Source organism: Lepisosteus platostomus, chromosome 7 (assembly GCF_059453375.1).
Source record: "Lepisosteus platostomus isolate fLepPlt1 chromosome 7, fLepPlt1.hap1, whole genome shotgun sequence".
NCBI classification, from domain to species: Eukaryota; Metazoa; Chordata; class Actinopteri; order Semionotiformes; family Lepisosteidae; genus Lepisosteus; species Lepisosteus platostomus.
The window spans coordinates 3,387,413-3,406,421 of record NC_142617.1 but is presented as its reverse complement, the minus strand read 5'-3'; the positions used below and the strand labels follow the sequence as shown (position 1 = coordinate 3,406,421).

At 38.0% G+C, this 19,009-nt stretch overlaps 1 protein-coding gene across 4 annotated transcripts in view; it reads right to left on the bottom strand.

Moving 5' to 3' along the window:
- Positions 1–19,009, bottom strand: part of lsamp (limbic system associated membrane protein) — a 628,278-nt gene that overhangs the window by 57,527 nt on the left and 551,742 nt on the right. For all 4 annotated transcript variants that reach the window (XM_088638498.1, XM_088638501.1, XM_088638497.1 and 1 more), the window contains one exon: positions 14,452–14,577. In XM_088638498.1, coding sequence (XP_088494624.1) covers positions 14,452–14,577 — 126 coding nt within the window. The remainder of the gene's footprint in view (positions 1–14,451; positions 14,578–19,009) is intronic.

The following is a 19,009-nucleotide window of genomic DNA, read 5'->3' as shown; positions in this document are numbered from 1 at the left end:
ACTTACAGAAAAGGGATGTATTTTATATTTTAATTTAAACTGCTTCTGGAAAATCGATTCATGTTTTGATTTTTTTTCTTGCTGTAAAGGCAGATTTACACATATATGACCTGAGCAACACGAAGAGCACAGCACCTCACTGCGATGAATCGCAATATGATGTGTCCACAGTGCTTTGGAGAGACAGGCACCCGCAGTGAGGCAACTTTCACCTCACATGCTCCTGATCTGGGGCTGCTACAGTATATTTCAGCCAATCATAATATAGCAGCCAGTGGAGAACACGGGCAACATCCAATGGAGAAAACTGTGTGGGGTCGACTACTGCCCATTTGAGGGGAGAGAGCTTCAGGTAGCCCAGATTTTATAGCCTGTTCCTCGATTTGAGGCTAACATCAAACGTCAACACTAATTTTGCTCTGGCAAAACGTGCACTGCCTAGATAGAATCTCGATTAACATTACACTTCGCCCCGTTACCACACTGCACTTTGTAGCTGAGCAGGAGGGATACCACCATCTAACCATTTAAGGGTTGTGGGAGTCTCGAACAGCCTACAAGCCAACAGCTTGACTGATTTCAAGAAATGGCTGCAGTTTGCTACTAACTACCAAATGGGTTATATTGTCCCCTCTTGTTTGCAACCTGTCTTACATCCTTACCCTGACTACTAGAATCTCTAGCAGCAACAATCTGATTTTCCACAGTGAGCTTTCAAAAACCTACTAGTCAGGTCCCCTTTTCCATCCATGAAAAAGTCATAAAGCAAGTTCGATAAACCATTTGACAGACAAAATAACTTAATATGCATTGTATGCCTTTATCTAAATTAAATCAATCAGCATCCCTCTGGAATGCAATCCCTCAGAAAGCATAAAACTCTGTCTAGTCTGATGAGCTTGTGCCTCTTAAATTCTAATGGTAATTTGCCTTGAGCGAGGGGATGGTTCTTACGCTATGTACGGAAGAGAAAGTTTTCACATTTGACAGCAAATGGATTTTGGCATTATTCCTAGCATACTTTTAAATATTTTATCATTCTGAATTGACTGTGATACAGTTTACTGTTGCATAAGCATTATATCACCTCATTAGTGAGAGTGTTGATTGGGCACAGGTGATGAAGAGATTTAACCTGTCGAATCTCAGGTCTGGTAAGAGAACAAGAATGAAAGACACAAAAAGGACAAGATAATGCCTTTTCACCATCAGGTCAGGTAGCTCAAAATGCTTGCAGGTCTTGTCTTAGGTGTCTACTAGCTTGGACAAAAATCTGGGACAAATTTGAAAAAATTCTACATAATGTTTTGTGAAGAATGAAATTTTTCGTACCCCCCCCCCCCCCAAAATCATAAAAGTTACAGAAAGCAATAACAATAAAATTGCAATTGCTATACAAAGCCTTTAGACACCACTAAATAGCCTTTTTCTGATGTTAGGCATTGGAAAAAAAAAGCTTAGACTTGCATTCTGGTGTGAAAAAAGGACCACTGATAACAATCTGATTGACTACCCCTTCTGAGTCAATGACTGACAGCTAGATTGCAGGTGGAATGCAGCCAGAGGCTTCCAGAGGAAGTCTCACTCCCTAAGGGCTCTGAATGGCTGAAAGTACAATGAATGACAGTGTTTTTCACCAATCAGATCACCTTATTTTCAGGCGATCCAGCTTCAAATTTCTATTCCAAAGCCAATAACTTTCAGTTTCCTCCAGGTCTGGAAGTGGGTTAATATAGCCTTTTGAGGATATATATCGTACTCCCGAATAAGTTTTTGTTTTTACGGTCATGTTTTGCTGGCTTATTGATTACCTTATCGATGCACTTTGGAAGTTTGCTGAAGTGCATCATCAGATAAAAAGTGTCCTTGTGATTGATTGCCTTGGTGTTTTCCTGTTCTGAAAATGGTTTTGTAAAACTCCGGTTGTCCTTTTTCAACTGATAACAGGTTTTCTGTAAATGTTTTGTGGTTGTGTTGGTGAAAAACGTTGAAATATGATGCAGGATTCAAAAGTAATTATAAACTTAGCCCGTGGTTGCTGGCGATATCGAAGTGCACAATCATTTTTTGATTGGTTACCTTGGTGTTTTTCGGTTCTGAAAATGGTTTTGTGAAGCTCCGGTTGTCCCTTTTCGATTGATAAAAAGGTTTTCTGTAAAGGTTTTGTGATTTTGTTGATGAAACAAGATGCCATGAAACACGCGTCTTAAGTAAATATTGACTCAGCCCGTGGTCGCCTGTGACCATGCTGGGTAGTAATAGTTAATCTGCCAAGACAACGACATTACACCGTTTCTCGAAAAGAGTATGGGTGTAACCCCGGCGTCCTTGCCAAATTTCCCATTGGCCCTTACCAATCATGGCCTCCTAATAATCCCCATCTATGAATTGGCTTCATTACTCTGCTCTCCTCCCCACTGAGAGCTGATGTGTGGGGAGCGTTCTGGCGCACTATGGCTGCTGTAGCATCATCCAGGTGGGTCTGCACACTGGTGGTGGTGGAGGGGAGTCCCCATTACCTGTAAAGCACTTTGAGTGGAGTGTCCAGAAAAGCGCTATATAAGTGTAAGCAAATAATTACAGTCAAATATAGCCCTTCCATGATGGGTCACAATATGGGTGAAGACGAGTCATCTTCTAAAGATCAAATGGGGAATTCCAAGTGCTGTACAGTGCTGTACAGTGCTGTACAGTACTGTACAGTGCTGTACAGTGATGATGGCCTGGTCAGGAGTGTCTAGTTGTGACTGATAGTGCCCTCGAAGCTCTGTGTTACAGTGACTTAGTCCTGGGACCACATCCTGATGTGCCAACATTCTGTCACATGTTCTCATGCTGCTTATGTGACAGTGAATCCCTGACACCATAAGAATGTAATGAGAATGCGCCACACCAGTCTTGAGTCCCAGTGAGCTGGGCTGCCATGTGGCATCTACGATGGGACCAGTGGTGAAAGACCAGCAGACAGGCCCGAGGAATAGACTACATCTGTAACCTGGTGAAAAACAGGTGTTACTCATGTACGGCTACAAATGGTGGCCATGTATGCTACTAGCCTGCAGTTTTCCTAGTAGAGTTCCTGCTAATCAATCCTGATGTTGAGCAAAACTACCAACTGTAGGTCACGTCTGTTCAATAAAATGTCAGAACACCTGCTATATGAAATTATAATTATGATTTGTTTTTTGCAGCTATAACTTTGGATTTTTATTCTCAGTATATAACATTAGACATACTGTATTATCTGGCAATATGGTATATTTAGAAACAAATACCAATTAAAATTAATTCTCCTTTTTTATAGTCTAGTCTGTTGTATACAGCAATTAAATAAATGTTTTTTCTAAGATATCTTGAATTGATTTTCCCTATTGGTCCTCAGTGGATACAACTTTGGTTTGTTTGTTCAGTTCAGTATCCCAAATGAGATGTAGACATTGATTTCACATTACGTGTTGCCAGTGCACTGTCCATTTTTATAGCCATGTCTAAAAGCACACAGGCAAAAATAATTATGAGAATCTATTATTGTTCCTTCAAAATTGTAATAAATATAAACATGCATAATTCTTCTTCAAGGTTTCATATTTCAATTATACTTTAATTTAATGTATTTATTTCTGGAAACCATACTGTATTTTTCGTAATTAAGGTGGTTAATTACCAAGTGGTTCAGGAAAAAATGGAGTAGAACAGCAATGCACTGCTGACAGAATCCAGAAAGCTTGTGTATTCAGAACCTCCAAATTAAAGTTATTGTTAAAAAATTTGAAGGTATTCTCTATTGCTTGTCCTCAACCCTTTTACCTGAGGCGATAAACAGGAAAAAAACCTGTGAATGAACATGCTGATTGACAAAGTAACAGATTTAATCACAGTTCTTTCATTGATAGCTGGGGGTAAATTGCAGACTAAAAAGAAAATTCTCTCTCCCAATTATGACATGCCAGCTTGTGCTCAGTACTAGGGAGTCATAGGGAGGCTCTTGAAGTGGTTGTTAGCCTAAATGAAAACTTTAACCCACTGCAGGAAATAGAACTGTCAGGTCAAAGTACGGCACTGCATTTGCCCTGCATCTCTGGCATAAACTGTAGCTTAATGGCAGAATCCAAATGCAATGCAATAAAGGCCTTTAAAACCAGAACTCTCAGGGCTCTCTTTTTTCTCTACCCTGATTATTTACAGCAAAGAAGACAAAATATTGTAAAGGTGAAATACAACACTATTTTTATTTTTTGTGGTTAGAAAGAATCAACATCGATGAGTGTATTACTGTGTATTTTGTACTGCGATAAAAGTAAATTAAACAGAGTAACTTCTAAATCCCCCAATTTCCATCACAAAATAGAAAAAATTTCCAGGTATTTGCATTGTATCACGCTACATGAGTCATTACAGTGACTAGTGAGCAGAAAGGGCCTCTTCACGTCGCAGTTCGAACTTGAAAGCGAGTTTGCAACAACACGGCGACTTACAGTACTTTCACAAGGTTCATGATTTTGTGCCTTATTCAAAATTTGTAACCTTTTTCTATGCCGTCAATGAATTAATTTTGTCTCCGAGATTTACTAACTGGTCTGAAAAATTGGGACTTCAGACAAAATGAAGGCATTTCAACAAACCAAGACAAGGACTCCTTAATCATGTTCCCAAACAAGCCTTTAAGCTCAGTGGGAAAACTCTGCAAAACCCTATCTATATCTCCTCACTTGGACTTTATTTTCCCCATCAGCAGTGTAGGGGAGCCATACAATACAATGGCTCTGTGTAGGCCCTGCGTGAGGCACTGACTAAACACCAACTGTGCAGCAATTGCACTGAAGGTTATTTGAATATATTAGACATTTTTTATTAAATTCTGTAATTCTATTGTTACACCATTTAAATGTCAACTTAAGTTTTGCTTTATGTGTAAAGGAAAGAAGGGAATACAAGTGGAACAATCAAAAATAAAGCTCTTTCAAGCCCCAGGAAGTTCTGAAGTCTGGTACCAGAACACAGCAGTGAGCTGCAGGGCAGAGATGTTTTTCAAGCAAGAAAAATGCCATCTGCTTCCTTCTCAGAGCAAATGACGAGGAAGTACAGTATAGTTCAATATACTCCATAAAGAGGTATTCACCAACCTTACCGTGAAACATATATACTGTTCAATAGCAGTACATAACAGCTCTCTTTCAGCTACACAACATTCTTAAAAGTTTGACATTGAAATATGAAGAACAAGAGATGTCCTTAGATATCCACTTTAGCTAGAATGCTTTTAACTTTAAAATACACTATTGAAATACACTATTACAAAATCCTGAAATGAAAAGATTTTCTCATTTCCAACAGTACCAAAGCTCTAAAAATTCAGCCATTTCCTATTGTCAAGCTCTTAAGGATACGAAATAAATTTCAAGGAAAGCAGAAAAAAGTTTTTATTATATTAACACAAGTGATTGTGCGCTGGAAGTACAGTAACTGTACAATCTGTAGATTATATGGACCTTTATAGCACTTTCATCATTCCTCTATTCCTGCCCTCATTCCTATATTACAAAGAACAGCTGAACTCAAAAAACAGGAATGAGAAAAGGTTTAGATAAGTGGGGCTTTCTCTAAATGGTTCTTTAATTTTGCTCAGGCACAAGATGCAATTGTATCTGCTCTGAACCTTCCAGAAAAACACTGCATGCCCTCACAAGCAGATTTTGCTGCAGCATTATCAAAAAGTACATTTCTTACATCACGTGCATTGCACAGTTCTATGCAAACATTGTACTCTGGTCTTCCATTGTCACATTTTAGAAGAGTTTACAAGTAACTAGAACTAGACAATATCCAAAGTAAACAGAAGCTGAAGATAATGTAACTAACTGCACTGCCACCAAGAATCTCATACAGTTTCTTCCACAGCAAGTAGGCAGATGGATTATGGTATCAACTGCGAGAATCCTGGATGTCGACCAGGCTTGTCTCCATATTGAAAGACTAATTTTCTCAATATTAATAAGATGTAGAGCAAAAAGAAAGAGCGTATCCCTAATTAGGCTTTGTACAGCATCTTGAATCATACCATTACTAAGAACAAAATAGTAATGTATCCTATTTGTTAGCAAGAAACATTTAGTTCACACTGTGATTGACACCTCATCCAATCATACAAGTATCTATTATATATGAGGTATCTCATCCCAGAGGTTCTCATATGTCAGAAATACTGAAATGCATTTTTGAAAATATCAAAATACTCTCTAGATTACTATGGGATTCAAGCTGTGAATGCCATCCTTTATCTTATAACACATGTTATTATTTATATTAACGGGTTTGATGAATTATTATCAATCAGACAATTACAAGGAAGGTAATTTGATTTTGAAATTAAAGTACAATAACTGCCATATAGTAAAGTGTATAGTTATAATATAGTAAAGTGATATTACTTCACCCCACGGTGAGCAAAGTATTGGGCATATTTTATTTCCATCCAGGGCAGACCTTGTCCTCAATTCCTGAAAACCCTCAAAATGAATTTACGAATTAAGACACAGGTGCATTTTGGTAAATCAACTCTGATAACTAAAACCTGTGCAGCTGAAACCCACTAATAATCGGAAAACATTCAACATATTGTCTAATTTTAATTGTTTAGCACTACAAAAAGCTCATTGCAAAAGAAGAAATGCCCTTTTGGTGGCAATGGCATTACAGAGATTTATACATCATACGCTAACAGAGCCTGATACATTTACAAGCACTAAAAGAAAAAAAAAGAAACAAAACTAAAAATCTGTCCACAGGAAGGAAAAACACAACCTCCTGCCAAGGAGTTTTCTCTGGGTCCAAACCATAGCTTTTTCGTGCAAGATTCATGAGTCTTGTCTCAATCTGCAACCAATGGGAACTGCTAATAAAGATGAATTACACACTAATTTCTCCCGTAAGTTTCTAATGAGGCTCATATCCTCCTTTGCTCTTAAGGATCAACACCCTGGAGAAACTAACCTCAACAAAATAAAACACACTGGCTTCTATCCTAGTGGAAATGACAAACACTCTTCCTGTTTCGTCAGTTTATTCTCTGAAGTCTTGCTTCTCCAGCCACCCCAGAGACTTCATCTTTAGGAGGCTGATTTCAGCAACCCCAGCCCCCTGTTGTGTGCTTTTCCTAATGTTTATGCCCTGGGTAGGTTTGCACAGCAGAAGTTTACCCTCCCTGCAGAACAGAGGGATGACATGATAAATTGCAGGGAGTTACACGCATTTGTGGTCACACAGATGAGGCTGCAGCTCACCAGTTCACACGCTGCAAACAAGCACTGAGCCAGAAGCTGTGGGGTGCTCAGAGCATCAGGAGCTCTGCAGATTTGCACATTTCTACGCCGTCCAAGTTCCCTTTTGTTTATTCTTTTTCTGATTCTGTGCTCGATTTTAAAAAGAAAGGGTCGCATTTATACATAAGCTGCTTTTCAGAAAGACTGCAGTACTGATAAATTGATGGATTCATTTTTCTTTCTTTCAAAGGGTGCTTCAGCTGAATCCTCTCAGATCAGTTGTAACATTAGAACACATGAATGTTTACAAATGAGAGGAGGCCATTTGTCCCAGCTTGCTAGCCTGATTGCTAGCAGCTAATCGATCCCAGGATCACGTCCAGCCGTTCTTGAATGAAGCCAGGGTATCAGCTGTAACAGCAGGACTGGGATGCTTAATCCAGACTCCCACAACTCTTTACGTACAGAAGTGTCTCCTATTCTCAGTTTTCAATGCACTTCCCTGTAGTTACCATTTGTATCCCTTGGTTGTGTTTCACTGTTGATTCTGAAGGCTTTGTAAATGCCTTGATTTCGAATACTTGAATCAGGTCTCTTTACTGTCTTCTCTGTTCAAGAGTGAAAATACTATTTTTGTCTGTAGAACAAAAACTGTATATAGTTGTTCTTCTCTTCATTCCACTGATTCCAGATCAGCAGTTTATTTTTTGTAATATAGTAACCAGAATAACTGTTATGGTTGCCACATTTGAGCCTTTCATGTTGAAAGAAGTGCATGCTTTTACTATTTCATCCATTCTCTGTTGTCTTCAGTATCTGTGGCACCTGGCAGATATTGTCTATACATTCCTTGATAAATCAGAGGCAATTTATATGTTCACTGTATTTAAGAAACAGACAATATTTATCTCATCTTATGCATGCTCATTTTTTCTTTAACATTTACCTTGTATTTTCCATTTATAACAAATAACAAAATTATAGGCAAGTACAGCATAAATACAAGCACAGGTTTCTACTATTTGTTGAGATGTCCCATCAACTCTCATTTTATTTTTCTGTACTATTGTAAACTTCACATATAGACCCAAACCACATATTTCTTGCATTTTTAGATTAGAAATACCTTTGGCTTATAAAAAGTTGATATAATATAAATTGTTTGCCCCTACTTCTGGTCAGGAAGTGTGTACATATTCCATATTGAATATACAGTATGCATGTTACATACATTATAGAATTTATTTATTTTTAGTATTGACTACTCTTTTTAAAATGAATGAAAAAATAAAGTTTTTATAAAGCAGGAAGATATACTGTATACTTGCTTTCACTGTATACACTGTATACTGTATCACTGGACCATGGAAACAAATTAAGAGCAAGATAGCATCCCACAACACAGCAGTTGAAAAATGTATTTACTGCAACTGCAGTAGAGTCAAAACCTACCACACGAGGGCACTATGCCTTATCTGCAATGGCTGTATCGTAAAATTAATGAAAGGACAAAAGATTTTAAGTGCATCAGCACATATTAACAGCAGACATTTTAACAATTTCAGGGAGTAATAAATGTTTAGTGATAAAAATTATTTGTGAAAATTATCTTGTCAAAAATATCCAAAAATAACATTTGCAAATGCTGTAAACTGACAACAGGATAATGCCCGTGTTTTGTCATCATCAGATACTACAGAACCTTAGAAATATAAACCAAAAATAACAATGACTTTTCAATCTCGTGTACACAGTATATTTAAGACTGGGCACCGGCTGTGATAAAAGAGCACCGTGACACACTAATATGTGCCCAATAAAAAAATATCTAAGAAAGCTATTCACCGGAGACAAATAACACAGGACTTATTTTTAAATCCAGGTAAATCCAATTATTTTAAATGAGATGAAAGCAACCATGAAAACATAAACTGCGTGAGTTTTACAACTGAGCAGCAAAATGAGTTCGAAACTTAATAATCCCAGAAATGACACTTTATGAGGAGTTAATGCTACCAGACTGTATTCGAACATTCCATTCCCTGTGTGGAGAAGTCTGTTTTGTAATGCGCCCATGAGGATATGACAGCAATCTAATGTACATTCGCACTCGAAGATAATACAAAATGCCAATGAAATGTCGGTAAATGTTACTTATCATGTTCATCATTTTTTTCACTGTGCCTTTTTTGGGCTTTGCTTCAGTTTCCATCTGAAGGGTATATGTATTTCACTAGCTTGCTCATTAAACTTTAGCAGCTATTTGGTTCTACATTACTGAAAACAATAACAGACCTATTTCTTCTGTTCAGATGAATGTCATAACAGGAATGCAAATGTCAATGGCATAAATGCATTATTAAAAAAAAGCAATAGGCAGGAAATGAAAAAGATGCTTTTGTTCTACAGTAAAGGAAAGGCTTTCACATACAGAGGCAACACAAAACCCACCAGCTAAAAGACACATGACAGTTCCTAGTGTGAGTCCCTTTTTGCTTTGAAGCCCACACATCCAACATTAACACAATTTCTAAATAGAAAAATAAACAGAACAACAGAGGGAATTCTCTGAGCTTTGTTCTTTTCTTGAAAGATATACAAAATGCTGTCAGAATGTTCCGTAGGAATGCAAGAAGATGTTATACTACAGGAACTGAAGTTTTGCTTTGGACAGTGTCTTTAAACTAAATATCTGCTGGTGATTTCAGAGAAGTGAAGCCACCTTTGCCTCCATCAAGTAAAGCAATTATCCACCAAACCTCAGTGTGCTCCAGAACCCATTCCCTGTGTGTTTTTCATCACCTAATCAGAGTGCAGGTGGGATGTGCTTCTCTCTTCCACGGATTTCCACCTTGTCAGCACCCGAGATCCCAAGAGATCTGGCATAAATGATCCAGATGGGGTCACCCATGTCAAGGAGGTCAAGTGGGAGGTGCCAGACAAAGTGCGATCTAATGAAGACCTCAGTGGTGGAGTATACAGAATAATGGCAAATCACAGTTTTATTTCTGCAGAGATGTGAGGAGCAACACAGTAACAATGAAGATGGAGAAAAGGCTTTGAAGTCCTCATGGACCCCATAACATTGGATTCCAGTCCTCTGTCATGGACCAAGTGGCGGCTGCCTATGCATCAGTCTTTCCACCTTACAAGACATCAAGCACAGGTATCTTGCCAAATGCAGGAGACAGGATGTGCTGAGTTACCACCATCTGCAGAACCACAAACAGGATCCACATGCAACACCTGGAGGGCTATCATATTCAAAATTGAATGTCTGCGGCTACTGATGCTATCAAAGCTGCAAGGTTTTCATAGTGATCCACTTCTAAAAAATAATTTAATAAATTATTAATCACCGACACCTGACTCAATGCAGAGACACAGCAAATTAATGACAATTTTTCTCCATAAAGAAGGTATAAACAATTATACCCTCAATATTTTTAGAAAATTTGTCTGTGTCCATGTTATTTAAAAAAAATGTTAACGGGATGAAGCTGAAAACTTCAATGATTTAGTGTTCTACACAAATATGCATAAAGCATAAGCAAACAGGGTGCTTAGTCTTAGAATCGGGTAAGACCAAAATCCAATTCTAACATCTACTGCTTCAGCTGGCAAGGAACTAAAGGCTTTATGGCATTTAGTGGGCTAATTCAAGTTTGATTTTTTTACCTCTCATGGATAGCTGAGTGGTTCTCTGCTCATAAAAAAATGTAAAAAAGCATGTTCGGTTTGTGATACCCCATCAGCTCCTAAAATCAGGACAATATGAGCAATGCGTACAACATCAAAGAGGAAACACAGCACACCCCAGTGTGAGCCAACACTGGAGAAAAAAAAAATAAACTGACAGACTTGTCTTTGTACAGATAGCGTTTCTCCATTCAGTATTGATTTCTGGCAGCACAAGTTTGAGCATCAAAACAGGTACATTCTAAAAAATATATAGATGCACATAACTCATCATTACATCACTTATCAATACCTTTCCTTTGGAGTACAACGGAGAACAGCTACGATGAGCACTCAGATTAGACAGGGCCTTGGTTGTTCTGGGACAATCAGTTATTTCAAAGGACCAAATGATTTCTAAACCTCTTAAAATCTGCCTTTCTTCTTTCTTTCTCCAAACTGTCAAGCCTGAGAATCCATTCAGGAGTTTTTTGATAAAATCCACTGAAATGAAACTAGGTAGCATTTTATAATAAGCTGGGAGGCTTGAGTTCAGATCTTCCTGCTTACTGTAGAGCCTCCTTATCAAAAAGACCACATGCCATTTCACATGGTTTGTAAAAGCTCCAGTTAAGGAGCCAAAAGGTGTGTAGTGTGGTTGTTTCTTTAGTACATAGGAGGTTGACTTAACTCTTAAAGAAATACAGTTATTCCTAATGACTAATATTAACATTAAAAAACCCTGTATCTCTATAAATGTAAATTAAGTTTTCAGTAGCTAATCTGCATGCTTTTCAAAATTCTGTTTTCAGAAAAGTTAAAGCCTAAATTCTTGGCAGACAGAAGTAGTGGTACTTCAATGGCTACTGACAAAGCAGTTTGCACATTTCAAACATTTTTTGGAGACTAAAATTCAAGTGATAAAGAAATAAAGAGTTTATTTCAGAACCTTTCAGAAAAAGGGATTTTCTGAAAACAGTGTCTGTCATTAGACAACTTTGAAAAACAAAAAAGAAAAAAACAGCACGTAGATAAGTCTTTAATGTGGAGCTAATCTTTTCAGGTCAAATGATTTGCAATTTAGCTCATTTCAAAACTAGCCTGAGTATCTCTTGGTTGGTCTGATTGGTTGCACCTTCTTGGCTTCAAGCTTTTGCCTCTGTATCTCTCTTTTCTATACTGGGCAGCATCTGCTATCTTTTCAAAGTAATTGTGGGTTTTAACAAATTCTAACAACAGCCAGAGTGGAGCCATGGCTTCTTTAGTCAGTTGCTGAAATAATACCATCTTGACTATTGCCCTTTGATTTCCTTTCTAGACTGTATCATGTTAAATCACTTTAAAAAATGATCTTTTAACATTACACACACTAATGTTCATCGGGGTGAGGGGTGTCTTATCTGTGAGCCATGCTACTAATCAGGTTATGTAACCCAAGTCTACCTGCTTGCTGTTTTTGTTGGTGTCTTCTATCTGGCCTGAGATTTCCTGCATCATGCAACTCTCAAATGCAGGGGGGAACTTAGTGCTTCAGGACTCACAATGAGGTATAGCCCACTGTAATTACAAGATTAAATCAAATAAAACAGCTCTCTGGAGGAATTTTTAAGTTATCAACTCTTTACCATTTTATTTTCAGCTGACCCAATCCTGTTACCTAGCATGCAAATTATGTGCTGACGGTGGTGCAGCACAGAAAGAAGAGCGAATTTGCTCTGGGGTGATTGCCCCTTTGGGACCTGAGTGCAAAAAAGAAAGAAGAAAGAAAAAAGAAAAGTTTTTTTTTATTTTAAGCTCACTATCAGGTCTTTCCAAGGACTGGTACTGTATGCCCCTAGCTAGCTGATCTAATTGTCTTCTCTGGACTGAGACTCCTCCTGGGCTCAAGTGCTGAACGACTGCTGCAGACTCGCTGATCCCCTCTCAAACCTGTCAGCTCTACAGAATTCTGCAATTCCGCTCCCAGGTCAGGAAAAGCATTCCATGAACCGCTCAGAAGACCTAATTTAGGGCACTCTTGTCCGTATGGGCAGTATAAAAATGGAAATATCGATGGATTGATTGATAATGAATGCAAATTACATGGCAAGCATGTCCAGAGTTTAACTAGATCCGGAGCTTTACCATCAAATGCACTTCATTATCCCTTGCTAAGCACCAGCCAGCCCCATCTGCAGAAGCTAAAAGTAATTTTAATAAAAAATGACTTGTATGGCTAAACCCTGCCATGAGTAGCGTAACGCATCTGAACACTGGAACCCGAAAAGCAATCTCACGGCTCCAGGGAAACAACAAAATAATAGAGAGAGGTTTTAATGCTGCAAGCCAGGATTTGAGCATTTGATTCCCAACAAATGATGAGATCTGAGACCTTTAAAACAACAACAGTATAAAACAGGCAAGAAACAGCTGAGCTCCTTCTTCTTCTCACGTTCTGTAGCACATGAATCACTTGAAACAAAACAATATGCTTATTACTGTTAAAGAAGGAACGTCCCTCTGTTCATCACTTCATTATGATTATGATACCCCCCACAGGAAAATCAAAGGACTACTTCATAAACTCACAGTAGTAGTGCTACTGTACATCAGCAGAACAAACACAAGACGCCACAAACTAAAGGGCACAAACATTAGTCTTGCACACAAACATTTTAAATGTTTAGAACAAAAGAAAGAAATCTACAGCTGAGTGAGCAGCTGAACAGTGACTGAATTCATATGCCTGTTGTTTGACCAGCTTGATCAAAGCACTAGCTTGATCCAAAAGTGACAAAAATATCACATACATAAAGACGTAACTCAAATGTTGAGAGGTTTGTATAGGAGTCTAGCATTTCCCCAAAGTCTGAAATATGTCAAAAGGCAGTGCAACCAACATCTGGGTCATTAAATCAGGACCAGTTCTTCACAGTTTCTCCAAGATACAGCGTTGAATTTATTGCTAGAAATGGCTTCATACAAAATGCACACAGAATAATTATAAAAGGCAAAACTAACACAAATATCCGGCACCAGAGTCATTGACATTTCGAGGTGGACCAGTAGATGAAATCATCAAACATCTCACCAAGATAATTCCTGACTAGTATGGTGCCAAAAAATTTTTTTCACAAATTCGGTCTTATTATTTTCTATACGCTATAGACCTCCACATACTCTATGTCAGAAAACAGTGAAGAACTTCTTAGTCACACACAAACTATAAATTTAGCCTTTCACAGACATGTTGTTGTGACATTGTTAGCCTCAAAGCTGTCAGCTGCACTGACCGACTCTTTGTCCAAAAGGGGAGAGAGGGAATTCATTTCTGGTAGTCTAGTTTTAGACTTATGTCATCTCAATCAACATATTTCCATGGCCCGAGATATGCACTCACAAGAGTGACTGTTAAAAATCTGGATTCTAACAAGTCTGTCTAAAAAAAGCTTAGTTTAGACGCCCAACAAAAACTTTAGCCACTCTGAAAATGTTCCCACAGAGTGTTAAGCAGCAATGCCAGCAATATTCTTACCTGATGGATTAAGAAGCCTCCAGCTGACAATTGGCTCTGGTCTGCCATTGGCTAAACACCTCAGTGACACATTCTCTCCCTCATTGACAAGGATGTCTTCGGAAATGTTGTAAATATTTGCGGGGACTGGAAAAGAAAAACACAGTTCGAGTGAATGTCCGCTAAAGTTCAATTAGCTCCTTACATGTTGTCATAAAACCCTGATGAAGTCAAAGGAATGACTTTAAAAAGAGACATAAGAATGACATAAGAGACAAAATGACAGAAAAAAAGATGCATGCACTGTTTTCAACACAGAAACACTCAATCACAGGTTCATGACTTCTACCACAAAAAACACCAAGCTAAGTTGTTTCAAGTTGTTTTGGGAATAAGCTACACTTCAGGTTTCCTACTAAAAACAGATTTTGTGAAACCTTAAAGGTAAGGATGGATTGAACAAAGTCAAGGTGTTTATCATCATTCGATATTCTTTCTCTCAACTGCAGAGGTTTTGCGGTTTATACCGTAAAGTACCATATAGCAATCATAATCAATCAGCACAGAAATTGGATTTCTTTAAAACCTGGTCAGCACTCTTATAAATCTAATTATAATTAATACGAGTACTGGCGAAGAAAAATGTATCCCTCATAGTTTATTTGAGTAGCAAAACACACCCAGATGGATAGGTCTGTAATATGCTGGATGTGCAATTCCATCTTGAACCCAATGTCCCTTAAAATGGTATTAATTTCATTTGCAAAGTGTTTTTTTTTCATGAAGTAGCTAATACTGGGAGTATTCTTACTGACCTGTAACTTCTTAAATGCTTCCACGCACTGTTGTCTTACAGGAAGATAAATCAAACCAAAAGGAGTAATGTTAGGGGTGAACACACCGGGAAAGAGTATATTTACTGCAATCTATCTGTGAATAAAAGGCTTTCAAAATGTTCTAGGCTAGGAGATGGATAACAGAATAGTGTTATTAAGGGTCTTGTAAAGACTAAACTTTTTTCCAAGGACATCAAGACTACAAGTGTGTGCATATATATAAATAATTATATGACTCCAGAATAAAAGACTACATTCACAGTTTGATTAATATTTAACTCGGAGCCTTACAAATCTTGTTTTCTCTTTCCCAAGTGTGAATGAGTTACTGTTATGACAGCTAACAGCTTTGAGTCATTCAAGTCATTTCAGTCAGTCGTCAGAGGTGTTTAAATAAATATCAGGCTGCACAGTGACTGAGCAGCAGAATGGGAATATTTTAAGTATTTAAAATTGATAAAAAAAATTCTAATAAGCACTGCGCCACAGGCACCCTGCTTCATTTAGGTTCAGTTATTTCCTTCTACTTTCCACTGACTTTTCTGCTCTGTTGTGCATTTCAAGTTAGAGGAATGAAAAAAGAAGTTATTGCTTCACTAACTGTGACTAAAAGATTTTTGCACATCATGAGAGCAAACTTGGCAAGCAAGAGACTCAAACAGAAGTTTTCCTGTTTTTATTTCTTTCCAGTGCTTTACAAAGAGACTGTTGGATGCTACACAAAAATAAATCAGACAGCTGGTACTATGCACTACTGGTCAAGTAGAAGAAACAGCACACAAGTGGACCTCACAACCACTGGTGTTCAGAGAGAGTGAAAACATCAGCCAGAGTCCAAGATTGGCTGTAAGGTGCCAGCTATTTTCCACTGGCGAGCCACTGAGAGATTAAAGAATCTGATATTTGAACACAGCCTGTATCAGAAATGCCTGATTTTATAGGCTTATAAGGAAATAGCCAGCTATAGGTCACATTACTATTTTGTGAAGTAGGACTCTTTATTGTTAATAATTTTAATCCACCAGACATGAGCTTTGCAATAAACACAAACTGATTTACTACATCCTATTCTGTAAATCAGGAGTGTCCAGCCCTGGTTCTGAAGAGGCATACTGTTCAGAGACACAGTCAAAAGTCAGAGATCTGGATTCAGTTCGGTATTTCCAAAGCAACTGATTGATTTCATTATGCCACGTAGACCTTAAGAGAAGGAATGGATGAGAAAATCTACCTGCTCATAACACAGACAGTCTTGTTCAAGCCTAAGAACTACAAAACAATCCACATAATTGGCTGAAGCAACAAGAACAGATTTTTTTTATTTTGAGCTTATGTATGATTTCAGGGTTCCGATGTCCAGGTGTTGGCTGAGCCAGTTTGAGGCAAGTTAATTTTATGGGAGATCTACTTTTTTCCCTTTCATACTGTATCTTCAGACAACAGCCATCTTCATGTCAGTTTCAAATCTATACCATTTAGTCAACATGAAATTATAGAGCTCACCAGAGGAAAGGACCACATCATGGGGCAATTGTGACTCTGCAACCACTATGCATCCCCTTAAATAAACAGCCTACTCTGCAGCTATTTTTCATCGCAGAACTGCTTTCTTTGTGCTTACGTGTCAGTACGCTTTGTAGATTAAGCACTTTCCAAAGCATTACTAACAGCCATGTTTTGTTTTCTTTAATATCCAGCGTTATTAATTTTAATGTCAAAATGGGCTCGGGGAGTAATGTTGACGAATGTAGTCACGAAACCAAGCTGGCAGAAACAAGCTCAACGATCCGCTGTGAAAGGCATGCTTCGTTACTCCAGACGCAAGCAAGTTTTATTCCTTCTTTCCAAAATGGTAAAGAATTTATCTTACAATGAAAGCCCATGCAGACATTCACCCAAGCATAATCGTTTCTTAACCTCGATGTCAAACTTAACACCTTGTGTTAATTTGTTTTACATCCTAATTTCTTCTGTGACAGACATCACTGCTAATTTAACATTCACTTTAAAATAATTTGAATTTTTACATTATACTTGGGAAAGTGCACCTTCTTAATATTAGATCTCATGTACATTAAAGATAAATTTTTACATATCTGGAACAAATGGACGTTATGTTCAGTTTAGTAAGATAATTGGTTCATGTCAGATCTGGCCTGCTGTGGTCTTTCAGAGATGTAGACTATTGATACTTCTGTTTGGAGAAAAATCTCTGAAAATCTTAACTGAAGAATTCATCTGCATACTGTATGTTGTCAATGTTGAAATTAAGTTGTTCTATTTCATTAATAATTATTGGGAACATACAGAGGCGTAATGGTTAGCAATACTGTAATACTCTTCATGGCTCTTTGCTTCTGGCTTCACAGCTAGGAACATTGAAAGGTTACCCTTTGTATAAAGAAGTGTTTCCACCCATCTGTGGTTTTAAATTCATGTCAATGTACAGTAGTAACGGACCACTTGTGTCTTCTGGCTCGTGTTTCATCATTTATTATGAAGATTTATTATCAGTCCACCGGGCTGATTCTGTCAATTCCTTGAGAGGATTTTGAAGACTTGGATCAGGTTCACTCATAGTCTTCTATGTTCGTGACTAAAAAGGTTCAGCTCTTTTAGCACGGTAGGACATCCCTTTTAGCCCTGGATGGATTCCAGAGCAGCAATATCTTTTTTATACAGCAATGCCTCACTTAGCGTTTATTATTTTTTAATTACGCCAACTACAGTACACCTGCATAAATGTAGAACCTGTGTTCGTCTATCTGAAAAACATTAGCTGGAACCCGTTTTTTTATTCTTTCATTCTTTTCAACTGTCTGATTCCGGCACCAGCGTGGTGCTTTTAGCGAAGCTCTTGCTTGCTGACTGTGCAACTCTGCAACTCCATCACACAAACTCACGGTGATGGCATGCAGTGATTAAACTGACTGTGAGGCTGACCGATATTAGCCTCAAAGAAAAAACGTGTAGGTTGCTAGAAACAAGAAAATAGCCAATGTTGCCATCAGTCTCATGATAGAAGGTGGAAAGGAATCACATTTAATATTTACTGCATTTTAAAATATTCTTCTGTAATGTACAGTAAGTGGGACTAGGGGGTCTGCTGTGGCCCATAAAAAGGGACTAGGGGGTCTGCTGTTGCACAGCGAAAAGGAAATAGGGAATTCCAGTCCTGTTAGAGTTAATCATCATGGGAAATCCCAAATGGATTGAGACTTCTTTCAGGAGCCACAAGAGAATTTCATGGTGTCAGCAAAAAGTGTCCCACCATCATCTCCATACAAAACAGATGGAAAATAATTATCCAGATGTTACAGAAAGGAGAGCGAGTCTGTACCCTGCACTGATACCAATTATTGTCTGTTTTCCAGGTAAGAACTGCACAGAGCCAAGATTTTTCAATTACACCCAATACTGTGAAGTTCAAGGAGTAGCTGAAAAAGATTTATTACCCTAAAAACCCATTTAGATTTATCTAGGAAGGTTTTAGGATATAGAAACTTTTTAACTTTGAAAGCATGTATAAAAGTTCTTTTTTTGTAGCTGTGGGCATTAGATAATCTTATTTTGTGTTTCAAACTGTGTGTGTGGAGGTACAGCCAATAGAATCATAGTTCACATTCAGAGTTTCGTCGCTGTGACATTACCAGTGCTGTACATTACCATAATGAAGAAGCAATTTAATGTGTGTATTTGTATATGCTGCAAATGAGCCAAATTAGTTAGTATCATGCCTCACT